Genomic DNA, 27,100 nt, shown 5'->3' on the forward strand with positions numbered 1-27,100 from the left:
GGCAGAAACCTAATTGAAGATCAGAGACCTTTCAAGAAAGGTCAAATCAACTATAGTAAAGGTTATTGAATAGGGGTTGGCAAATGATAGTCCAAAAGCCATCTGTTTATGTATGACTTGGAAGCTAACATTTTTAAAAAGTAGTTTTAGAAGATGGTGGCATAGGGAAACACGGTACTGCTTCCTCCCACAACCACATCAAAGTTACAACTAAACTACAGAACAACCATCATTCAGAATTGCCTGAAATCAAGCTGAGTGAAAGTTCTACAACTATGAAATTAAAGAAGAAGCCACATCAAAACTGGTAGGAGGAGCGGAGAGGTGGAAGGGATGGTCCCACACCTACGTATGGTGGAAAAAATAAATAGGAGGTGGTTGGGTGGTGCTCTGATGCATTTTGAAGCTATCCACTGGGTGTGCTAGCTCTTGGGCCTCCCAGGAGGTATAAGCCAAGGTCAGCTGCCACCTGTGTGCTTTGTAGCATGAGCTACAAAGCAATCTGCAGATGGCTGATACTTTTGAACCAAGGCAGGCTGCTGCTAGTGCCAGGCCTTGAGCCACTTAGTAAGATGTATGGGGCTCAGTGAGGCCAGATGCTGCTTGTTTGAGAGATTTTAGGAAAATCTGAAGTGTGAGCCAAGACAGGCCATTTGTATAGTAAAGTCATTGGAAACAGCTTGGGTGGGCTTGAAAGTTGGGTGGGACAGGGTCTCGGGAATCACCAGGGTGGGGCAAAAAGTTTGAGCCAGGGCTTGTAAAAGGAACAATGGCCTTTGCTAAAACTTCTCTCTGGGTGAAAGCTGTCCCCCCAGCTCTCGCCCTGATACCAGACTCTTGTATGTCTTTGGTGCCTTTCCAGCTGTTGACCCACTCTGGAGCTCAGAGGAAGTTATTTCAAGAAAGTCTATGCATGGGATCTTTGAGAGGAATGCCTGGGAATCCAGGAGCCTTCCGTCTCACTCAGCCACAATCCCTGCTGGCTTTTATAGCCAGAAGTTATGGGGACTTCTCTTCCTGGAACTGGAATCCTGGGCTATAGGGCTTTTTTGTGTGGCTGGGACCCCTTACTCCTCATAGGGGACCTCCGCAGCCGATATATCTTTCCCAATTTTTAATCACCCCCATACAGGTGTGGGACCAGTCCATTCTGCGTCTCTGCCCCTCCTACCAGTCGGATGTGGCTTCTTAAATTCTCTAGTTGTAGGATTTCCATTCAGCCAGATTTCAGGCTGTTCTAAGTGATTGTTGTTCTGTAGTTTAGTTTTAATTTTGATGTGGTTGAGAAAGGAGGTGAGCACCTCGTTACCTGCAGGCAGCCATCTTTCCTAGAAGCCTCTCCACTGTTTTTTGCCTCTGGGACGACCCACAATAGTCCATTCATGAATATTTTAGTTGACTTCTTTTGCCTATTTTTCAGTGGCTCCATTTGCCAGCCAGGTGAATAGACTGAAACCACAGAGGATGGTATGTGGTTTGCCTAAAGAAGGATCTACAGAGAGATTATGTTTGTTTGTTGTAGAGACCTAGATTTTGATTGTGATCTTTCCACTAAAGCGTTGATTCAAATGTATATAAAATGACCCTCACTTTCAAAGTGTAAAATAAGCATTTTATTGTTGGATCCATATTTGTGGAAAGAAAATCTTAAATCTTGATGTTTTTATCAGGCATGATTAACTTTAGTCATGTTTCTGATGACTTGATTTTACATCAAGATTAACTTATGTTCCTCCTCCTCGTCCTCCTCCTCCTCCTCCTCCTCCTCTTCTTTTCCTTAAACATTTAAACCAGTTTATCTATTTACAGTCATCTGATGGAGTAAAAAAATAGTCCAGCCCAGCCAATGTTGCTCAATGGTTGAGTGTCAATCTACGAACCAGGAGGTCACAGTTTGATTCCAGGTCAGGGCACATGCCCAGGTTGTGGGCTTGATCCCCATTGTGGGACATGCAGGAGGCATGTCTCCCTCTCTGAAATCAATAAAAATATATTTTTAAAAAATATCAGTACTTGGGAGACTTTATTCTACCTCTTAATAAAGTTATTTCCCTGTTCTTTCCAGCTATGTTACTTGATGTGAGTTCTCTTGGGGCTCATGTAAGAAGGGAGTGGTCCTGCTGCTTTCTAAGAAGCCCGAGTTTTGTGGCCACTGGCGAGCTTTGGATCCTTCCCACTATTGCCATCATTCTATCTAAAAGTTTTGAGGTATGAGGGGTAGAGCTCACTCATGGAAGGGGTTGGGCTCACTCTGTTAGAGACTTCTTCTTGCCTGGCTGGCATGGCTCAGTGGTTGGGCGTTGACTGATGAACCAGGAGGTCATGGTTCAATTCCTGGTCAGGGCACAAGCTGAGTTGTGGGCTTCATTCCCAGTGTGGGGCATGCAGGAGGCAGCCAGTCAATGATTCTCTCTCATTGATGTTTCTCTCTCTATCTATCTCTCCCCCATTCCTCTCTGAAATCAATAAGAGCATGTTTAAAAAAAGAAAAAGAAAATAAACTTCTTCTTTCAAAGAATCCTTTTTGCAATAAAGTTTTCTTGCATTATGGGATAAGGCCATGAGGTAGACTAGGGTATCTGTAAGCAAAGTCAATGGACGACAGAGCATGAAAAGGAAATGCTGAGGCAGATGCAGCTTGGGGTGGGGGTGAGAAGCTTGGGAGACAGCAGCATATTAAGTAAAGTATCTTCTGACTTAGAGTGAGGGGAAGTTGCAGTTGACTTAACTCTGACTAGTTTGTGAGGAGGGTGGGAATAGAGACTGGAGGAAAACTGTATTTCTGAAATGTGGAAAAATGGAATGAGTGTTTTACAATCCAACCCTGGTGTTTTAATGTGCAATAAAGTAAGTTATTGTATGTGCTGGAAATATGATATAAGATACTATGGTAAAATTATGGTTTTAAGGTTTCAGAGGGAAAAGTGAAGTGGGAGCCGTGCTTATTGTCCGTCCATGGGGAGGAGAGGGTCTGTGGACTCAAAAAGCAAGAACTACTCCAGGTAGGAAAGCCATGAAAGTGAGAGAGAAGAGCTGTGTCTCAGCCCCCGCGCTGTCATCTGCAGAAAACTTGGCACTCCCTGTCCAGGCTGTTTCTGTTATGTCCTGGTCGCCTGCGAAAGCTTTCCTGCTGGCACTCAGGCTTTGCTGTCCTAGAGGTGTGACCCACCAGACCATGAGCCCTCCAGTCGTCAGGGCGTCCTGTTATTTCTACGTGTGTTTTGTGTTTTTCCACATTTCAGAAATACAGTTTCTGCTGCTGAGTAAGTAAGCTGAAGTTAGGGCAGTGATCTCTGGGCCCTTGGCTAGAACAAGTGACCCTAGAAGAACCTGACTCTGGTGACTCGTTACTGAGTGGTGGGGAGGACAGTGATGTGGTTGTTGCTGTGGACAGGGATATACCCGGGCATACCAGCGAGTCTCCTTTGCTGAGGGTGAGTTGGGGATGGAGAAGATTCTTGGGGAGGAAGATAGAGAGATTTACTTGAAGGCTCTCTTCCTGAGTGAGTTTTGAAATTAGAGGAAACTGTTCAAACTTGTTAGAAACCAGGCAAGTAGTAGAACTACTAGAGAACTGAAAAGTAGAGAGGGAGGGACTTAGTGATTGCTGAGAGTGCGGTGGATAGTACAGGTCCTTTTATGATAATAGCTTTCTGCACTGGGTACTTATGTCTGCTTAACTGACTAATGCATCCCTCATTGTAAGCTATCACATGACTTTAAATGTTATCTCTTTTTATTTCTCTAATTTTTCCATGTATTGTAATTGAACATAGAATATAAAAAGAGATCATTTTTATAAACCCTGAACTAAAATATTTGGCAAAATGAAGGGCTGGTTTTATTGGAAAGAATGAAACCTGGTTTTTTGAAGTGGTTTTCTTGTTTTGCTTTCATTTATTGATCACCTACTCTATAGGGGGAGTGTTGGTGTGGTGGTTAAGCACAAGGACTCTGAACTAGGCGTACTTGTGTTGAATCTTGGATTTGGTATGTATAGTGTAGGACTTAATTATCCTCCATTCCTTAGTTTTCTCATCTATAAAATGAGGAAAGTACCTCATAGAGTTGTTGTGAGGGTTAAATAAGTTTATACATGAATTAGAACAATGTCTGGTACACATTAAATGCTATTTATATATTAGCTGTTATCATGTCCCAGACATTGATCTATAGGACCTTTGTCATTTAATTTATGAGCAAACTTTGGCTTAAAGAGAAATGTAAAAACTCGCTTAGGATCATCCATATAATAAGTGGGTAAGGTGCACTTGAACCTTCTCTGTCTGACTCAACGCCTGGCTCTTAACCACTCTGCTGGATTTCTGAAGTGTGCAGATCACTTAACTGTAGATTGTAGGTTTTGTAGATATCTATGTATTTATTCATCCGTTTTATACTTTCTAATTTAATTTTTCATTATGTTATTTTGTTAATAAGATGCATTTCCTTTAAATATCTGATTTAAGAATTATAAAATATAAAGGATAAAACTAAAATAATTGTTAAAATAATGCTACTCAAATAATTAGATAAGAACTTTAAAAATCCATGCTAACAGTACTAAACTGTGGAAGGTATAAAATGTCATTTTATGTGACATCTGATAATGGTTATCAGTGTTTGTACATACTTGTAAGTTGTGTGGAAATTAAGACAGATATCATTAGGCATTTTAAGCATACCATTTTAAAACAATCATGGCATTAATGTTTTAACCATTTGCACATCTTAATTACCAGGAAGAACCTACTATATCACATTTTTATAGCTTGTGGAAAGCTTTCCAATCTGTACCCTAGATTAAGATAAAGAGAATTAAGGTCTGGGAAGTGAAATGGTCTGCTGAGCAACAGTGACAGGAGAGGTTGATGAGAACAGGCTTTGACTGTTAGTCCTGTGGTGGTGAAATGGGATCTGCGTATGGTAATGAAGCATTGACTAGATGGCTCAATGAAATGATGCTTTCTCACTTAGTTTGTAAAATTATTGGGGGGATCTGTTAAATGATGATATTGAGCCCAGAATTTTTAGATTTCTGTACTACACATACTTTTGATATTGTATCGAAAATTAGAAATCACATTTTATAGTATTTTCAACTTTGTAATTATCTTATGGAGATACTTACTCAGTGGAAAGGAAGTAGCAAAATAAAAGCAAAACAAAACACCCCACTATTCCAAAACCACCCTAAACAGCTAATATGTATCTTCTTTAAAGTAGCTGCAATTTGGGGGAGTATTTAATATATCTCTATATTGGAAATTGTCCAGCCATTCAGGTTGCTTGAAAAAAAGAAAGGTGTTAAAATTTTTAAACTTATTTATTTATTGATATCTTATTTCTGGGTAAGGTAAAGAATTGTATCAAGATGAAATAGCCATTGTTAAAGTTTATTTAAAGTTTTAGCCAGGGCACACTCAAGATCAAAACATTTCTCAGTGAAGGAAATGATGGCTCAGCGAACATTGTAACAAGACATTAACGATGGTCACAGATAGAATATCTCAGGAATGACCGTATATCCTATCTATCTGATGTCTGTTTCAGGACTCACACAAATGAGTTGAGGGTTTTAGATATACGTTAAAGGGCTGTTCTTTAATTACCTGTATTTGGTTTGTTTACATATTAATCAAACATGTTTCAAATGGATTAAAAATGTATACTACCAAATGAATGAACATACAGGCAGAGGCATACCTCCTTTCACTTTGCTTTATTGCACTTTACAGAACTTGTGTTTTTTACAAATTGAAAGCTTGTGGTCATCCTGTGTGAAGCAAGTCTGTCAGTGCCATTTTTTTCAACAACATTTGCTTACTTTGTGTCTGCATCTGTAATGTAAGCGCTCCGATCCTAGGAGCGCCATGCTGTTCTTTGCTAGTCTGAAAAACCAAGCGGGGGCCCAGAGGAAAAGACATCGCTTTTAGTACTTACACCTGGGGAGACCCTGCGGCAGCTGGGCAGGGCTCACCCAGCAGAGGGGAGGAGGAGAATGTTGTGCTTGGAACAGCTTGCGTGCAGGCCAAGGACAAACAGAGAGTCTGGTGAGACTTGCTGGCTGTCAAGGATGTGGGAAGATGCTGGGCCCGTGAAGCTCAGTGGTTGAGTGTTGACCTGGAGCCAGGAAGTCAGGGTTCAGTTCCCACTCAGGGCACATGCCCAGTTGAGGGCTTGATCCTGTGATAGGGGGCGTGCAGGAAGGATGCAGCCGATCAATGATTCTCTCTCATCATCTATCTCTCTTCCCCTCTCTGAAATCAATAAAATTATATTTAAAAAAAAGGATGAGGGAAGACAGCCGAGTATGTGCTGTTCTGCTCCTTGTGGCTGCTGGCCAGGCAGACACCATTCAGCTGACTGGGAGGGGGAAATCAAGCTATATCCTTTCATGACCCCACAGTGTCACATTTCGTTAATTATTGCAGTATTTCAAACTTTTTTATTACTATATTTGTTACGGTGATCTGTGATCAGTGATTTTTGATGTTACTATTGTGGAGGCTAAAAAAATGTAATGCTTTACCTCCTATCTTCTAAATTCTTCTAAGCTGAGTTAATAACAAATTAATAGTCAGATTAACAGGAGAAAATAAAAATTTTAATACATGTGCACGAGGAATTCACAAAAGCATGACAGTTCTAAAGATAGTGAAGTAACATTGGGTATATATGACATTTTGAACAAAGGAGAAAAGAGGGGACCAGAGTTCTAGATTTTAGAATTGAGAATGGGTGATATACGGGTATTTGAGGAAGAGTGGAACACACATGGTGGACAAATTCTTGCTAGACAACTCAGAAACAATGGAACACAGTGGGTATCTAGCTAACAGGGCCTACCGGAAGCCTCCTATTTACTACACGAACTTAATTTATATTATGTTAAGGTGAACATCCTAAGATTTCTTTCCTGGAGTGGGCCTTTCCACCTGAATCTCTTAGGCAGGCAGGGAGAGGGTCAAAGGTTCTTTCTGAGGCTTCTGTTTCTTAATAAATAGCTTAAAATCAATATCCCAAAATGCAGCTTTAGGGTGGCAAAACTTTGGCCCAATTCACTTTTGTAATTGTTTCTGGGCACGACAAACAAGTGTGTGTGTTCTGGCTGCTCCCTCAGCTTGCCGTTTCTTGTCTCTTTCTCTCTCCTCGAGCTTCCCTTTTCCCCTATTTCCTGAAATAAGGCTAAGTACTAACCCCACATGTCCTCTAAGTGTTCAAGTGAAAGGAAGAATCACACCTCTCACTTCAAATAAAAAAACACAAAAACTAGAAATGATTAAGCTTACTGAGGAAGGTACTAGTATGTCAAAGGCCAAGGAAGGCCGAAATTTGGGTTTCTTGCACCAGTTAGCCAACTTGTAAATGCAAAGGAAGAGTTTTTAAAGGAAATGAAAGGTGTTACTCAACTGAACACATGAATACTAAGAAAGTGAAACAGCATATTGCTGACACAGAGATAGTTATAGTGTATAGAAGGCCAAACCAGCCACAGCATTCCCTTAAGCCGAAGCCTAATCCAGAGCAAGGCTAACTCTCCTCAATTCTATGAAGGCTGAGAGAGGTGAATAAGCTGAAGAAGAACATTTTGAAACTAGTAGAGAGCTTGGTTTATGAGGTTTAAGGAAAGAAACCATCTCCATAACATGGAAGTACAAGGTGAAGCAGTAAGTGCTGATGTAGAAGCTATAGAAAGTTATCCGGAAGATCTATCTACTTAATAAAGGTAGCTAATTAAGATTACTAATGAAGATGGTTACACTCAACGACACTTTCAGTGCAGGTGAAACAGCCTTCTATTGGAAGAAGATGCCATTTAGGACCCTCATAGGTGGCTTCAATGCTTCAAAGGACAGGCTGACTCTCTTGTTAGGTTATTTCCTTTAAATTGAAGCCAGTGCTCATTTATCATCCCCAACATCCTAGGGCCCTTAAGAATTATGCTAAATCTATCTGTGCTCTATAAATGGAGCAGCAAAGCCTGATGACAGTACATCTGTTTAGAACATGGTTTACAGAATATTTTAAGCCCACTGTTAAGACCTGTTGCTCAGAGAAGAAGATTCTTTTCAAAATATTGCTGCCTCTTGACAATGCACTTGGTCATCCAAGAGCTTTATGGAGATATACTGTGAGATTTCATCATTCTAGATGCCATTAAGGACGTTTGTGATACACGAGAAGAGGTAAAAATATTAAGGTTCACAGGAGTTTGGAAGAAGTGGATTCCAACACTTAGGATGGATTTGAGGGGCTCAAAGCTTCAGTGGAGGAAGTAATTGCTGATGTGGTGGAAATAGCAGGAGAACTAGAATTAGAGGTGGAGCCTGAAGATGTGACTGAATTGCCGGAATTTCACAATAAAATTTGAATGGATGAGAACTTGCTTCTTATGGATGAACAAAGAAAGTGGTTTCTTGAGATGGTGAAGAGGCTGTGGCGATTGGTGAAGTGACAGCAAAGGATTTAGAATATGACATGAAGTTAGTCGGTAAAGCAGCGCAAGGCTTGAGAGCACTGGCTTCGGTGGTTAAAGAAGTTCTGCTGTGGGTAAATGCTGTCAAACAGCATCGCGTGCACGAGGGACATTGTTGGTGACAGGAAGAGTCAGTCCATGAGGCAAACGGCACTGTTGTCTTATTTTAAGAAATTGCCACAGCCATCCCACCTTTCCACAACCAACACCCTCACCAGCCAGCAGCCATCACTGCAGTGAGACCCTCCACCAGCAAAGGATTTCAACTTGCTAAAGGCTCAGCTGGTGGTTAGCATTTTAAAGCAATAAAATGTTTTTAAATCAAGGCATGTACATTGTTTTTAGACATAATGCTATTGCACACTTAATAGACTAGCAGTGCTTGGCAAACTCATTAGTCAGCAGAGCCAAATATCAACAGTACAACGACTGAAATTTCTTTTGAGAGCCAAATTTTTTAAACTTAAACTATATAGGTAGGTATATTGTTATTAACTTAATTAGGGTACTCCTAAGGCTTAGGACAGTGATGGCGAACCTATGACACGCATGTCAGAGGTTACATGCGAACTCATTTTTTTGGTTGATTTTTCTTTGTTAAATGGCATTTAAATATATAAAATAAGTATCAAAAATATAAATCTTTGTTTTACTATGGTTGCAAATATCAAAAATTTTCTATATGTGACACGGCACCAGAGTTAAGTTAGGGTTTTTCAAAATGCTGACATGCCGAGCTCAAAAGGTTCGCCATCACTGGCTTAGGAAGAGCCACACTCAAGGGCCGAAGAGCTGCATGTGGCTCGCGAGCCGCAGTTTGCCGACCACTGGACTAGAGTATAAGCATAACTTGTATATGCACTGGGAAACCAGATAATTCATGTGACCCTCTTTATGGTGATAGTTGCTTTCTGTAATGACAAAATTATACTCTTTCTAAAAGTTTGGACATCAACTCCTTTCAGGTTTGCAAACATTGAGTGCCAGGTTGAAGTGTAGATATATTGTGCACTAAGAGAAAGAAGAGGATTAGTTTTTCCCTACTTTTAAATTAATATTATAGGGATTAAATGGGAAGAAATAGTGATTCTTTACTAAGACATTCCTATGGACGACTTTAGAAGAACAGGCTAAGGAGAGCAGAGCCATGGCTGTTGCTTAATGTCGCATGGCCAGAGGCTTCCCCAGAGCACTTTGCCTGCTGGGGGAGCTATTTCGTTTCATGTCTGGTTGTTGTACTTTGGAAAACACCTGGTTTCCCGCCTATTGCTTCATTATGGAGTATACAGGTAAAATTATAAAATATTTTTCAGCCTGTAGAATTTTTAAAAATATATCAAATTTATATTTAAAAATTTATTCCTGAGTATGTATGGCTTTGTTGTATATAAATTGTGATAATTTAGGATAAGCACTTAAGGGAATTTCTCAGACATAACCTTGCTGTTCCTTCTATTTCAATTTGGGTTATACTCAAACAGACTTAAACTGCAACCCATAATTAATCCATATTTCTCCCCTCTGGGCCAGAAGGTTTAGAGTACAAACATCTGAGTTCAGATTATGCCACATAGAGAATAAAATACATGCAATTCTACAGAGAGCTTGTGGTTTCTATAAAATGTTTTCAGCACTGTGGTGGTTATTTTGTGCATGTGAGTGGCTCAATCTTATTATTAGAATTAATGTAATGAAGTGAATTGGAGATTTCAGTTTTCATCCTAAATTTTCTGAGTGTTAATATGTTCATATTTTTCTGATGGATAACTAGCCTCTTTTAAAAACTGCAGAGTCTGTTCTCAATTTCTAGTTTCACTGGCTAGTAAATTGGTACAGGTTTAGGAATACAGTTAAGATTAGACTAACACAAGTGGTGGTTGCTGCATGAGTAAATGGGGATTCCCTTAGATTGGATGGGGAGAAGGTGGAATTGGAAGGTGAGGTACTGATTCGGAGGTAAGGACATGAGTGCACAAAAATGTGTACAACTAATTCAAAATTTTATTACCCTAAATAGGAACTTTTGGGTAATGGTGATATGGTTTTCTGACATACTGCTTTTCAACTAAAGAACCAAGGCTTTTGGAAGACTTTTTACCAGGGCAGAGACCCAAGTATAATGACAAAATCCTGGTGGATGAACCTTTGGCAAGGCAGCTAATTATGGTGTGCAAATCAAATTTTTGTGAAATCAATTATTTATTTGGGAGGGAGGAGGGGAGGGGAGAGCATAATTAGACATAATTGATAATCCAAGGATCACTTTGGTTTTGGAATGTATTGTTTTTGGGGTGTCATAGGTGATAACAGATCAGTTTTATTCGTCCTTCATTGCATTTTCCTTAGACAACATTAAAATTTGTCTTCATTCTTCGAGCTCATGTCAGCTAACCAGAGGAAGGAATTGGAGCAAACTACATTTTGGAATCTATGTTGTCAAGTATGGGTCTTAAGTGATAAAGGATCCCAAACCTCTAAAGTGGAAACCTCAGGCCTCCAGAGACTGTAGAAACCTTAATAGGAGTCAGAGGTTGTAGTTTGTATCCAGTTCTATGGACAGGTGAGATACCTAATGTTTTTAATGTAGTTATAGTTATCAAAAAGGTAAGTAGATTTCTTGAAAAACATTGCAGCCTTTTACTTCTATTAGAAGTCTGTGCCAAGCCCATCTGGCATGGTTCAGTGATTGAGCATCAACCTATGAACCAGGAGGTCAGTTTGATTCCCAGTCAGGGCATATGGCGGGTTGCAGGCTCAGTCCCCAGTGTGGGGCCTGTAGGAGGGAGCCTATCACTGTTTCTCTCTCATCATTGATGTTTTTATCTCTCTCCCTCTTCCTTCCTACCTGAAATCAGTAAAAAAAAAAAAAAATAAATAAAAAAAAAATATATATATATATATGTATATATATATGTATATATGTGTGTGTGTATGTGTGTGTGTGTGTATATATATACATATATATATATGTATGTATATATATACACATATGAAGTCTGTGCCAAGAAATAAATATAGGCACTCAGAAAAATGCACATGCCCTGGAGCCCTCCTGCGGTCCCTTCCTGGCTGGCCAACCTCCCATGTCCTTCCCTGGCCCGAAAGTGCACCGATGGGGTCCCTTGGTCTAGCCTGCCCACTGGCAATCTGGGACCCCTCGGGGGATGTCAGAGAGCCAGTTTCGGCCTGATCCCACAGGCCAGGCCAAGGGAACCCACTGGTGCTCGACTTTGTTTACCGGGCCTCTAGTCCTGTATAATAAAAGGCTAATATACAAATAGACTGAACAGCAGATGATCAGTCACTATGACATGCACTGACCACCAGGGGGAAGACGCTCAATGCAGAAGCTGCCCCCTGGTGGTCAGTGCACTCCCACAGGGGGAGCGCTGGTCAGCCAGAAACCGGCTCATGGCTGGTGAGCGCAGTGGCTGTGGCAGGAGCCTCTCCTGCCTCCGCGGCAGCCAGTGCTAAGGACCCCTCACGGGATGTCTAACTGCTGGCATAGGCCTGCTCCCCACTCCTCATGGGGAACGGGCCTAAGCTGGCAGGTGGACATCCCCTGAGGGGTCCCAGACTGTGAGAGGGCGCAGGTCAGGTTGAGGGAACCTTCTCCCCCACCAAGAGCACGAATGTTGTGCACTGGGCCTCTAATTATTGTATATAGACTGGCTTCTGGTGGAAAATCTCTGTTACACAGGGACAGTTTTCTCATTCTACTTTTCTTCCTGCCTTTCTGATGGCCACATCCATGTGTGACTTATTCATGTGCAGTATCTGATATGCAATTAAAATAGAGCTTATGTAAAATAATATTCTAGTTTCAATCCTTTGGAAGTATATTTGCCATTTCCCACTTCCTACAGGTATATTTTAACACCATTAATGATATTCTTTCCTGGCCGTTGACCTGACTAATTATTTTGGGAGGGATGCATTTTTCTTAATTCTTGCAATTTTTGGCATAGTCTTTTCTGTCATTTTTAGTTTTCTTTGGTGAGCTTTCTTAAGGATTTTTTTCTCCACATTTTCAATTGATTTCTACTTTTCTCTCATTTTAGTTGAATTCTTAAAATATAATTTTGGTAATTATGTATTCATTTCTTAAGAGGTATTATAAGCATATGCTTTGGAACCAGACTGCCTAGGTTTGTATCCTACCTTATCATTTACTACCTGAGTGTCCTTGGAAAATTATTTCACCATGTGTCAAGTGTGGGTAATAATGACATCTACTTCTAGGGTTATTATGAAAACTAAATAATTTAATAAATATTAAGTGATCAGAATAATATTTGCCACATAGTAAACATTCAATAAATGAGTTATTGTTAATTTCTACAACAAAATAAGTTTTTTTTATCATATATATCATCATTGCATTTACTTATTTTCAATAAGATAAAGGTCAGATTACCTTGAATAAATTATGCTATTTCCACACAATGGAATATTACACAACCATTAAAAGGATGAGACAGATCTATTTATCCTGACCAGAAAAGCTATTAATGATATTTTAGATGGTAATTTTTAGTTCCACATTTATATCAGAATTTAATGTGCAAAAGCGGTATTATATAAAGATGTCTTTGTGTAAACATAAGAAAATCTTGGAAAAATAATATAACTTTGGATGAATGGATGGAGAAGAAATGAACACTTGAAGTTCCTACTTTATATGATTTTAAAAGTGTGGAATTACGGGAATACATAAACAAACATACACTTTGTACATTTCAACATTTTTAAAATAGTAAAATAAAATTTGTTTCTGTATTTGTGTTGGATAGACATGCTACTGAAAGTCTGTACACTTATAGCTTTAAAAAAACAGATTTCTAAGAGTAAAGGTAATGTAGGAAGACCTTTATTTGTCAAGTGAGTCAAGAGACAAAATATTAATACCTTCAATTGTTTCTTTGCATGGATAGGTTAAAAAGAAATATGTTGGTCATAAGTCCACTTGCACACAGGTGCACACAGGTGTGTGTACAATAGCCTTAAAATGACTGAGTTACTCTGGAAACTGACAGTAATTCTCATTAGGCGAAATGAAGAAAAATAAGGCAAAAGGAATAGGATAGGAGAAATACATGTACATAAGTATATTCCCAAAGCAGTGTTTTTCACATTTGAATAATAGTTGCAAAATAACTAATGGGGATGTAATCACTAACATGAGTACTCACTGTGTACCAAGCAGTGTTCTAAGCAGTTATACTGTTATTTTACTGTTACATTTGTGTGTATTTATAAGTCCAGAATGTTTGTGCAATAGTATATATATTTTCACATTTTTTTGTGTGACTGAGTATACCCCCCTTGATCTATCAGAATGCCAACTTCCTAGAGAAAAAAAAACAATGAGTTCTGTAGTTATTTTTAAAGGTAGATTATTTATTTTTTTTCATTTCTGATTCTTATTTCCCTTGAAAAGTTCTGCTTGCTGCATAAAAACAAGAACCCCGATCTGCATGATGTTTTTGTGGTTAGTTGCTATAAAGCCAGCATTTAAATTTCTCTGAGTTCTCCTTTAGTGTCTGACATCACAGAATGAAGATCTTGTCAGGAGGGGAATAGATATGTGGCTCTTGGTCTTGTGCATTTTGTGACAAAGGAATTCCCCTTTGAATCGCCTGTTCCCCTGAAGGCACTGGAGCCTCTGGCTCAGCAGCGCAGTTGGTCTGTGCAGTGTCTCTGACGTCATCAGTGTATGCATAAGCCCTGCTATTGTCTTACTGCTACGGCAGAGCTGGGGATTGCAGTATCCTCTGTGGCTGCTCTCCCAGTCCTGCCTCTGCTGCTACCTAGTCCTGCCTCACCGCATCCCAGAAGAGCCACATTGGCCTGCCTTTCCCTGTTGGATTTCCAAAAGCAGCTCTTCGGTTTTGGTTTTTGGTGCTGTAGGAAACCTTGCTTTTCAGTCACACGGGAGAACACTGAAGCTTGTAAGAGGAGAATCTGGCAGCTGGACACAGCTTGGACTGCATTGTCTGTCTTCATGACCCCTGCTGTGTAGTCTCATCTCTTCACTCTCACACATACACTCTCCTCGATTTTTCTTCCTTCCTTCCCTCCACTCCCTTTCTTCTAATTTTTTTTTAAAGCAGCCTCTGGAGCCAGCCATGTTTGGCACTGAATCTTCATGTAAGTAAATGGATCCCACTTACTTGCTGTTTAGAAATCTGCTTGCTGTCATGGTTTCATTGGCTTGGAGTGTATATCACTTTGCCTTAGGTCATTAACAGTCTTTGTGTTTTTGCTCTAATTACAAAGGAATTGGTCTCAGGGAAGGGACTGTCCCTTAACTGGGTTATTCATTCTGAAGGCCGGGATGTCAGTGTGGTCAAAACCAGGCCTTCAGGAGGGAGGACACAGGATCCAGGCAGCCTTCTTAGAATGTGTTAATGGATAGGGTCTAGTCTGTCACTGATCTGTTGTTGTGGGTTCCGTAATGGCCCTTAAACCTTAATAGAGATAGTGGGAGGATCAGTGATGAAAAGTGCTTATTAGGAAAGATAGAAGGACTTACATTTTTTTTTTAATCTAAAAGGATAAAAATGTATCATTATAATCTTTTCCTTCGTATTTTTAAAAAGAATTTATTGACTTATTATTAAAAATATTTTAAAATAGTTTATTGATTTTTAAAGAGAGAGGAAGGGAGAGGGAGAGAGAGAAACATCAACGATGAGAGAGAATCATTGATCAGCTGCCTTCTCCATGCCTCCTACTGGGCTTGAGCCTGCAACCCTGGCATGTGCCCTGCCCGGGAATCGAACCGTGACCTCCTGGTTCATAGGTTGACGCTCAACCCCTAAGCCACACCAGCTGGGCGAAATATGCTTTATTTTTGAAGAAGAATTTTTAAATTTGCACAATGGCTTCATATCTGTTTTAAAACATATGCAATAAAATTGCTTTGGTGCAGAAGCAGGCCCTGCCTGGCTGGGCTGGACAGCACTTGTAGACAGCTAAAATTAGTTATTTATAAAATAATGACCAGTCTAAATAATTTAGGATTATTTAATGTTGGTTGTAGAATAATATAATTTGTCAGTGCAGTTGTACAGGGTCTGTAGACTATTTGGTTATATCAGTAAGCAAAGGTGACAGTTAAGAATTCTAAAGAGACTCAACCTGTTGGCTTAGAACGTCAAATATTGGCAAAACACCAATCTTTGAGAGGAGTAGGGGGCGAGGGCAGAAATTTAAGGAACGCTTTTCTTATGAATTTGTAATTTGACCTTTCTGATCGCAGGTGAGCAGGGTGACTATTTGTGCACTGCTTATGATTTTATAGAATACTAGTATTTCAAGAGAGCTAATACTCCTCAGTTCTTGACTGGCTTTTTTAAAGGGTTGATTATTTTTGCTGTTTCACATGGTAGCTTCCCATTTCTGAAATTACCACATTGCCTAATTAAGGTCAAGATACATTAACATTGAGATGCAATGTCTCATTCAGCATGTGCCACTATTATTTCCTAATCATTTAAAAGTAGTTTTTGAATTCACTTAATGGTACAGTTAGAATTATTGTGAAGGCTAAAGAAATATATATAATACTTTTTCTCCCACCTTCTAAGTTCTTTCAGCTGGGCTAATAATGAATTAGCAGAGCCAGATTAATAGGAGAAAATAAAATTTTAATACATGCTCATGAGGAATTCATATAAGCATGAAAATTCCAGACAGTGAGTTAAAATTGGGTATATATGACATTTTGGATAAAGGAAAAAAATTTGGGGTATGGGAACTTAGATTTCAAAAGTGAGAATGGGTGATTTATAGGTAATTGAGGAAGACCAGAACACACATGGCAGGTAATTTTTGGCTAGGCAACCCAGAAACCATGAGTCAGGGGTAATCTAGTAAACAGGCCCCTGTTTGATGCACTCCCATCCACTATGCTCCATTCAAATGAGGCTGCTAAGGAGAACATCCTAAGATTTCCTTCCTGGAGTAGGTCTTTCCCTCTGAATCTCTTAGGCAGGAAAGGGGGGAGGGTCAAATGTTCTTTTGTTCCTTAATAACCAGCTTAAAAATCAGTATGCCAAAAGGCTAAACTGTTGGTCCCCTTCATTGTCATCCCAGAAATAGAAACAGACTATTCAAAGGCAAAGACCTTCCAGTTTCAGTTCAGTCATGAAATTTTGTTTATGTTGGAATCTAGGTATGGACAGAAATATCTACTAAAGGAAAATTTGTCTTATTTTTTGTGTAGCTGAAAATGGAAGCTGTGAAGGTCTTTGGATTTTTGGACTAGGGACTCTAGTCTGGCCAGGTTTACCAAGCAGACATAGCCTTTCTTGATTATCAAACCCGATCTTTTGATAATATCATAATGTGCTATGTGGAAAACTCCTGGTAGCTTTTGGTCTCCATAGCTACCAGATTATTAAAAAGGCAGAATATTGTTCAGAAGACAGAATAATGTCATGTAAGTTTTTGGCATTTTTTTTTTTAAGTTCTAATTAGTTCAGAAAGGATCTTCCAAACCATCTGGGATATTTTTACTAAATTTTTAGAATAAATACTTGTTAACTATATACCCTGCTGTGCTAGATCTTGGAAAGGTCTGTTTTTTCCCTAACAGTCTGATTAATGATTCTTACCCCTGATTTTGGTTGCAGTACTTTACTTGTATTTGATGCATTAACTTTTTAAATTGAGGTATGGTTTACATAAAATAAAATGCACAAGTCAAAGTGTGCAGCTCTGAATATTCATTTGTGTTCACACTCATGGACCCCACCACTGCCCAGATAAAGCTACAGAACATTTCTGTCACTCCAGAAAGTTCACTTGTGGCAACCCTTCCCAGTCAACATTACTTACCAGCAATAGCTATTCACTATTCTGACGTCTGTTGCCATAGACTTATGTGTAACTGGCTCTTTTAAATTTTCTTTCTGCTCTTTGCCTATAATAGAGGGAAATGCCAGTGACTTCATTTTCAAATACTGGATAGATAAAGTTGACTTTATGTTTCAGACCTTGGAGGTCAGGAATTTGCAGTAGCTTGGGTATCACATTATAACATGTTCTATCTCACTGAAATAGTAGTGCTTGATTTAAATACTAAAAAGTCCCTCCACCCAACTACCCCTGCCACACAAGGATCCTTAAAAATGACCAAAAATTTCTCTGAAAGAATAGACTCTTGTTCTTCAAAATGAAAGACTTACATAGTTAGGGCAACAGAATTAATAAATGTTCTGTTGGTTGAGTGTCATTCTGTTCACCGTAAGGTTGCTGGTTCAATTCCCAGTCAGGGCATATATCTGGGTTGTGGGTTCAATTCCTGGGCATGTACGGAAGGTAACCAATAAATATTTCTTTCTCACATCGATGTTTCTCTATTAGGTGATGATTAAAGTTAATAATAAAGATAAATGTTCTGTCTGACATCATTTAAAATTTTTATTTATTGATTGATTTTTAGAGAAAGAGAGTAAAGGGAAAGAGAAAGAGCAAAACATTGATGGGAAAGCATAACATCCATCAGTTGCCTCCTGCACGCCCCCTAATGGGGCTTGAGTTTGAAACCCAGGCATGTGTTCTGACTGGGAATCGACCCAGCAATCTTTTGGTGCACAGGATGATGCCTAACCAATTGAGCCACAATGGCCAGGGCTATCTGACATAGTTTTAGTGAATATCTTTTGATACCACGTTAGTGATACAGTGCTAGTCTCATTTTTTCCTGACTTAATGGATCTGAATCTCCCATAGTTGTGTAGTTTGTCCACAGTCTATTTTGGCCCACTTTGAAATGAAAGTGTTCTGTGTTATGTGTAGATTAATCATTACAAAGCAGGAAGTGTGGCTTTTGTAACTCTCTTACCATCTTGATGTATTTCACAGAGTTTTTCCTTTACTGAAATTTCCCATGTCTAAAAATGGGAGTAGTATGTTTGCTTTTTATCTGATTTGAGGAAATGAAATTTTAGTTTCTGTGGTGAGAATAATTTACGTTTAAGAAGAAAGTACTATCTGTAAAGTTTTGTTGAGAAGAGAGTCATTAACATGGATATTTCAGAAACTTAATTTGATTTAATGATATTTTATAATCAATAGACTAAATTCCACAACAAATTAAAAGTTTAATTTCTTCTTAAAATGTTATAAACAGAGAAAAATTTAATCTTTCATGGAGTAATTAAGATAAACTGGTTTTGCCTTGCTGCCATCCTTCCTAATAAAGCCAGTTATTCTCCAAAGAGTAAATACTTCAAGTATAATGATCAGTTATTCAATTAGCATTTATCCAGCTCAGTTCTCCTCTTTCTCCCCTCCCATGTTTAATTTTTTAGGGCTCAAGGGTGCCATTTAAGATGCGTTGTGGTGGGAATTGTGTCCTGGTCTGACACAGTAATGTGTTTTCTAAAGCACCTGCTTTATTAGTTCAGTGAAGAGAGCAACACCTTATCTTTTGAATAACAGGGTGCCCCTGAGGAAAATAGTATCGTTTAATCCCTCCCCCAAGTATTTGTTAGAGTAGTAATAAATTTTGAAAAATACCTAATGCATCTGTGAAAGGGAAAAAAAATCACCAAATTACTAGCAAAGTGCTAATTTTAATGACCTTAGTGGTGATGGGAACACATGTGTTAGGTTGTTAGTTCTGTTTTGCTCTGGTGTGGCTGACCCACAAGTCTTCTCTGCCATTTTCTGGATGCTCACATCACGTTGGTAGGGAGCCAGATGCTGGAAAGGATTTGGGGTACATGCAGTGTCCGCATGTGATTTGTCTTTGATGGGCACCAAAAGGTCTGCTGTTGCTTTTTATTTTCATTATTGATGAATGGATTAAGTTGAAAACTGACAGCTTTTCAGTTTTAATACTGAGTGTAGTACCATCTTTCTAGGAACAACATGATTATCTCAAATTTTGACCCATTGTATAGGAGATAGTCAAATGAATATACTCCGGTAATATTAGATCACCAAGAAACTGAATAATTAAACAGGCATCTTTTTCATAGAGAAGCAAATGATTCACGCTCCCTTTCAGGGCCATTCTTGACAACCCATAAGGTTAAACTTGGTTCTATGGTGTTGATCGTGAATCAGTTGAGGTGTTCATTGTAACTACGGTCATTCAAAAATGGCTAATCACAACTGGACAACTTCTCAATATAAGTTCTACTTTTTATTAAATAATTGCATCAGTGACTGCTGTTTTTGCTTAGTATGTTTGACATATTAGTATTATATTTTGTGAGCTTAGTGGTGGTGGGGATACATGTGTTAGGTTGTGTTAGTTTCATGTGAAACTAGGTAATTTAGGAATAGCAATGTTTTTTTACAACTTTAATGTGGCCGTTAGTATTTAACTGTATTAGAAATTAAATACGTTCATGTTACTTAAAGCAAAAATACAAATACAAGTATTAGAGGCCCGGTGCACGAAAATTTGTGCACTCCGGGGGGTCCCTCAGCCCGGCCTGCACCCTCTCGCAGTCCAGGAGCCCTTGGGGGATGTCCGACTGATGGCTTAGCCATCAGACAGACATCCTTAGCGCTGCCACAGAGGCGGGAGAGTCTCCTGCCACCACCGCTGCACTTGCCAGCTGTGAGCCCGGCTTCTGACTGAGTGGCGCTCCCCCTGTGGGAGCACACTGACCACCACGGGGCAGCTGTTGCATTGAGTGTCTGCCCCTGGTGGTCAGTGCGTGTCATAGCAACCAGTCCTTCTGCCGTTCGGTCGATTTGCATATTAGCCTTTTATTTTATAGGATACACACAAAAGTCACAAAAATTTACCTCTAAATCTGCACTCAGAGCACTGAATGTAAAAAAAAATATATATTACATGACTTTAGATGAGTAGAATACTATAGATTACTAAAGTCACAAACATGGAAAAATAATTATAGGTCATAGAGATTTATGTTGGGATGTGGTCATTCAGAAGCCTGAGAAGCTAAAGCGCATATAACGTTTTTGATTTGTGTCACCTATTCTTTCCTCCTGTCAGTATAAGTTCTTATGTGAAATTTCCTTTTGGTTTTCTTGCCTACTAATAGTTGACACCATAATTTTTAGTATCAAGAGAATATTTTCAACTAAGTAAGATAGGAAATTAATTTTCTGCTGGATATTTGTATACTTATTTTGTTAGTCTAGAAATAGAATAATAATACCCAGTGGGTAATTTTAAATTTTCAAATTACTTATTTCACTTGAGTATTAGTTTTCCTAATTGTTAGTCAGTAGTTTGTTCAGCAGAAATTACACATGAGTTTTCAGTAATCTGTTGTTTTCATTGTCACAATGGAGCAGATTCATATCCTGTATAAACTATGGGGAGTCTATGGGGAAAAATTACCATATATGGAAACTTTCCCCATAGAATCCCCATGGAGTTACACAGGATGTTAATAGGATTCATTGTTGTGGATTCTGAGTCAGAAAAGTCATTGATAATGTGTATTTTTAACATTAATAATAATCACTGCATTAAATTATGTTCAAATATTATTAATCTTTTAATACTAGACCATATGGAATACAAGACTATGAAATTTATGGTTATTTTTTAAATTGTTTCTCAAAGAGCATTGATATCCTTTTTTTCAATAAGTATAAAGCATTCATTAACAAACTTATTAATCTGTTTTTAATTAGAAAACACACATGCTTTGAATTATTTACAAGTCCTGTAATGTAGTCACATTTGCTGTGCTAGAATAATAAATTGTAATATTTTCTTCATAGAGATTTTACTTTCATTAATAATGGATTCAGATAATTATGAACTGAACGACAAAGATACAGTTTAATACATGTAGAAATGACAGCATCCACATGCTAGATGTTGTGACTAATTGCAGAACCAGGGGGGACTCAGTTGCCTGAATTCAAATTATGGCTCTACCACATTCTACCAGGGTTTGGCCATCTACCATTTAAGATCTTCTGGCCCAAATAGTTGCTTATCCAGTGAACTCTTGGTGTTAGGGAAATCTGCCTTTTTGGGCCAACACATTTGCACCAGGAGGGAGCTTTTCAAGGGTCATCTGTGGAGAGTAGACCCAGCAGTGGGAAAGACAGGCTGAGAAAGGGAAACATTGCTTGAATCTTTGAAGGGATGCAGTAGGGGATCTGAAGGAAAGAGACTGCATGAAACTGGATGAAGTGAGTCAGGGTTGGCAAGTTCCCAGTGTATTTCTTATACTAGTTGCCTCTGTGGCAGGCATCACTAATTGGTCAGAGTACTCTTGTAGGATTGGCTTAAGCCACCGAAGGTAGAAATGTTTTCTACCTAAAACACTTTATCTGTGCAAGTGTTTTCCATATTAGTGTGAATAATAGTCACATAAATAAATATTTAAATAAACTTGCAAACACTGAATTAAGAAAAAAATTAGGAATCTTAAGTGTTTCAATGATAGCTGTTTAGATGTGAAATAAACACACTATTCTATATTACATTGTGGTTCTCAATAATATCAATGGGTTAATAATTCAAGACACCACTGATCTCTTTTGAATGAAATTAAAGACACATCCCCAGAGTGTAACCGATTACATAATATATACTAAACACTCATTTTTCTCAAATTTGAAACTGCTGTGGCTTAAGGTAGTATGATGCATGGACTTTATGGGAGATTAATATTGAGTTCAATTAAATTTTCCAGGCACTTCTCAGTGAATAACTATAACCTGACACCCTTTGGAGTAGGAGCAGGTGACACAAACACAATTGCATGTGGATTTTTATTACCAAGTCCAAATGTGTTAGAGGCAAACTGCTATAAACTGATACTTTGCTACATACTGATAAGTTGGCTATGTTTCATCTAAGTTCATCATTTCCTAAGATTATTAAGTAAAAATAATGAGGTATTTTAATCACCAGTTTATTTATAGCATAAAAAGTGAGAATTGTTTTTTCACCTATCTTTTAGGAATTGGAAAAGTTATTTTCCATTGCTCTGTGAGAATTTCTGAGTGTTAAGATTTAGGTTTATGAGCCTATTTTGGTGCAGAGTGAGCCTGATTGGAATGCATATAGATTAGAAAATCACAGTGATTCCATTAGAGCAGTGGTCGACAAACTCATTAGTCAACAGAGCCAAATATCACAGTACTTCTTCAAAATAGACTCGCCCAGACCGAAAACCGACTTCTGCTCATGGGCCATGAAGTTTCAATCGCACTGTATGTGCGGGCCCGCACGTGGTATTTTGTGGAAGAGCCACACTCAAGGGGCCAAAGAGCCGCATGTGGCTCGTGAGCCTCAGTTTGCCGACCACTGCATTAGAGTATTATTTATCACTTCTTTCATAATTGGCTGCTTCTAGAATACCTAGGTTAGCAGGAGGCTTTGGTAGGGTTTGGTTTGGTGATATGCATGGATAGTCCAAGCCTGGGCTTGACTCAGAAGTTTGTATTTTGTATCTGAAACATTCTTAGATTAATTTTAGTATAATGGTGTTTTAGTTATCTGTTGCTATATAACTATCCACCCCAAAACATAGAGGTTTAAGTAAGTGTTTATTATTACTATACTAGAGGCCCGATGCATGACATTTGTGCACAGGTGGGGTTCCTAGGCCTGGCCGGTGATCAGGGCTGATCAAGTTCCCTGCCTCACCACCTTCCCGCCTCCTCCTTCCCTCACCGCGGTGGCGACACATGGTTCCCTGCCCCTTCGCCTCTCCGCCTCCCTGTCTCTTCCTTCCCTCACCGCCCACGTACCACCACTGCGTGGTTCCCTGCCTCCCTGCCTCCCCCCATCCTCCTTCCCTCGCAGCCCACGTCCGCTGCCACCCATCCCTGGTTCCCTGTCCCAGCCCAGGGCCCGGCCCCAATTGGGTGATCAGGACCTGCCAGCCAGGGGGAGGGACAGGGAGGAGGGACCATGGGAGGGTTCCAGGGCATGTCTGGCCTGTCTCACTCAGACCCGATGGGCCAGACCCCAGCAGCAAGCTAACCTACTGGTCAGAGTGTCTTTCCCCTACTGGTCAGTGCATGTCATAGTGACTGGTCGACCAATTGACTGTCTGCCCTCTGGTGGTCAGTGCATGTCATAGTGAGCAGTTGAATGGCCTTAGCATATCATTAGCATATTACGCTTTGATTGGTTGAACGGCCAATTGGACAACTGGACATTTAGCATATTAGGTTTTTATTATATACTAGAGGCCCGGTGCACAAAAATTTGTGCACTCAGCAGGGCGGGGGGGGGGAGGGTGTCCCTCAGCCTGGCCTGTGCCTAGTCACAGTCCAGGACCCCTTGGGGCATGTCCACCAATTGACTTAGTCCCACTCCCAGGGGGATCAGGCCTCAGCTTGCAGTCAGACATCCTTCTGGCAGCCAAGGAGCCCTCGGGGGATGTCCAACTAAAGGCGTAGGCCCCCAACGGATCAGGTCTAAACCATTACTTGGATATTCTTAGTGCTGCCACAGAGGTGGGAGAGGCTCTTGCCACCACCACTGCACTGGCCAACCATGAGCCAGCTTCTGGCTGAGTGGCACTCCCCATATGAGTCTTCTGGGTCCTGCCCTGCCTTGCCTTTTTTTTTTCTAAGACATTTCACTTTATTTAAAAGAAGCCAATATACCGGATATAAAGGGTATGATATTGACAACAGTACAGTAAACAGGTTGGTTTCCCGGTAGGATCAGTAGTCTTTCAGTGAGTATTAACCCCCCTTCCCCTTGATGCTCGACCCAGCTGGCAGACAAACAGCAACAGTGGGTGGGATGGGACTGCAAGATAGAAAGTCTCCCTGAAGGGATTAAAAATCACGTAGATGCTAAAATGTCCACGAAGGGGTCTTGGGGGTGAGGGGTGCCTCTGCCTCATTCCTTCGAGGGCTTGGCGGCAGGAATGCTGAGGGATTTGCCCCAAACTAACACACGGCCTACCCTGAGCCTGTAAATCTTCCACCCATGGAATATTCCCTTCCTGAGAGAATCAGCCCTAATCCCTCAGCCAGGGCCTGGAGGAGCAGCCCAGGCCGTGGGCACAGCCAGGACTGTGGACATTTCATGGCCTTTCCACTCCCACTCTAGCTGCCTAACAACTCTGCACTGCTCCCCTCGCCCACCTCCCCCATCACCCCATCAGGACACTGTGCACAGAGGGGGACACTGGTTTTCCCATGCCCATTGGGAACTGGCTGTTTCTGTTTTCTGGAGTAAAAAGGTTCCTGTGGGTCGGGTAAGGTCTCTGCTTGGCAAGAAGTTCTGAAACAGAGCCACTGACCACACCACCTCCTTTGGGCATGGAGCAGCGTGGGCCCTCGGAGCTTATCTCTCCAGCAGAACTGAAGGGAAGGCCATGTATACACTTCTGTCCCTCACCCTTCACATGCCCAGAACCATCAGTGTCACACTTTCTAATTCCTCTCACTGTATTTCATTACTTCCATACTGTTTTACTAATCGTGAATCTAAACAGATTGGTTCAAAGAGATCGTTCTATTTTTAAAGTATTTAGTGATGTACCTGTGAGCTTTGCATGGACGAACTAAGCACATGACCCTTTCTTGTACATCAGAACCTGCACACACATGTAAAAACAGGACCCGTTTTTGCCAGATGTGAAACCACTGTTTATTTGCAATAAATAATTACACAACCAAAAAAAAAAAAAGAAAAAAAAAAAAAGACCTGGCTTCCACGTGTTCTGGGTCCCTCCCTGCCTCGCTGCTGGAGATGCGATCAGGTCCCCCGAAGCCAGGCAGGACGGCTTCTGTGTTCTGGGTCCCTCCCTGCCTCGAGGGGTCACCTATCACCACCGGGGTGGGGGGCAGGGAAGAGGCAGACACTGGTGGCCTCTTCTCTGCCCCGCCCGGCTTCTCTGATCACCAGCTGGGGGGCGGGCCTTTGCCCGGGTTCTTGGATCCAGAGCAGGGGGCAGGGCAAAGTGCCTTTACCCTGCCACCCGGCTCTTGCCTGCCACCTGGGTTTCCGATCACCATTCTTCTGTCCTTCCCCTTTCGCCTCCCATCATTGAGCCTACGTATGCAAATTAGCCGCCATCTTTGTTGGCGGTTAATTTCCATATCGCCCTGGTTAGCCAGTGGGCAGGGTAGTGAAGTTACGGTTAATTACCATGTTTGTCTATTATTAGATAGGGCTAGAGGCCCAGTGCATGAAATTCGTGCACTGGGGGGGAGCGGGGTCCCTCAGCCCCGGCTGCACCCTCTTGCAGCCTGGGAGCCCTCGGGGGATGTCCCCTGCGGGGAGCGGGCCTAAGCTGACAGTTGGACATCTTTAGCACTGCCACAGAGGCAGGAGAGGCTCCCCCGCACCACCGCTGCACTTGCCAGCCATGAGCCCGGCTTCTGGCTGAGCGGTGCTCCCCCTGTGGGAGCGCATTGACCACCAGGGGGCAGCTCCTGCGTTGAGCGTCTGCCCCCTGGTGGTCAGTGCGCATCATAGCAACCAGTCATTCTGCCATTTGGTCGATTTGCATATTAGCCTTTTATTATATAGGAGGATTTCCCGGTTCTGTGGGTTGACTGGACCCACTGGTGGTTCTCACATAGGGATTTCAATGCAGTTGCAGTCAGATTTTGTTGGGGCTTCGGTCATCCAGATGCCACCTGAGCTGGAGGTCCAGGATAACTCTCTGACAGGGATATTAGTTGAGGTTGACTATTCGGACTCAGCTTGGGTTGTGGGCAGGAATGCCTGTTTTTGGCTGCTCTATGAGGTTCAAGCATCTGACAGCATGGTGCTTGATTCTCAGAAGAGGCATCCCACTGATCATTACAAGAGTCCTAGGAGGAAGCTGCAAGGTTTCTTATGACCTAGTCTTGGAAGTCTCAGAAGTCACTGCCACCATGTTATATAGGCCAAGCTAGTTCCTAAGCTGATTCCGGATTCAAAGGGAAGAGAATTAGGTGCCTTTTGATGAGGGAGTAGTAAGGCTACATTGCAGAACAAGTAGGATAGAAAATATTGTAGTGGCCATTTAAAAATTACAGTTTGCTATAAGCGGTTTCCAAATTCTATTTCATGAAGTTGGTGTTGTACGTATTCTCTAGATCCGGGGTCTGTAAACTTTTTCTGTAAAGAGCCAGATGGTGAATATTTTAGACTTGTGGACCATACAGTTATTTTTATAACTACTGAACTCTGCTATTATAGCACAAAAGCAGCCAAAGACAAATGAGTGTGGCTGTGTTCCAATAAAACTTTATTTATGGACACAGAGAAACTTGAATTTTATATAATTTTCACATATCAAAAATATTCTTTTTTCCAACCATTTGAAAATGTGAAAAAAAAAATCTTAGATCAAGGATCATACAAAACCAGGTGGTAGGTAGGCTTTTTGGCCCATGGGCCTTAGTTTGCTGATGTTTGCTCTTAATATTTGATTTCAATTTTATTTTTAATTACTAAGAAACTAAAACAAAGAACAGCCGATACATTCACATTAAAAGTAACTAATTTTGATATATTTAGTACTTCTGATACATGCACTTATGTCCTCATTAGTTGACTTTCTTATTAAATGTTATAAATTTGAACTTATAAATATATGTCTACTTTATATATTGGGCTGCTATGTAATATTTTGTTTGAAACTTGTAAGAATTTTTATGAGTTTATTTGAACCAAACTGATGACAATTGCTGGGA

General features: G+C 40.5%; 1 protein-coding gene across 7 annotated transcripts in view; it reads left to right on the forward strand.

Annotated features, from left to right (window-relative positions):
• ST7 (suppression of tumorigenicity 7) overlaps positions 1-27,100 on the forward strand; it is a 327,721-nt gene that overhangs the window by 37,463 nt on the left and 263,158 nt on the right. The window contains exon 1 of one of the 7 annotated variants that reach the window (XM_059711626.1): positions 14,252-14,629. The exons of the other annotated variants lie outside the window; for them this stretch is intronic. Within the exon in view, the coding sequence (XP_059567609.1) occupies positions 14,608-14,629 (22 nt within the window). The 5' untranslated portion in view covers positions 14,252-14,607. Of the gene's footprint in view, positions 1-14,251; positions 14,630-27,100 lie in introns of those variants that run through there. 7 annotated transcript variants of the gene reach the window in all.

Source organism: Myotis daubentonii, chromosome 10 (genome assembly GCF_963259705.1).
Source record: "Myotis daubentonii chromosome 10, mMyoDau2.1, whole genome shotgun sequence".
In the NCBI taxonomy this organism is placed as follows: domain Eukaryota; kingdom Metazoa; phylum Chordata; class Mammalia; order Chiroptera; family Vespertilionidae; genus Myotis; species Myotis daubentonii.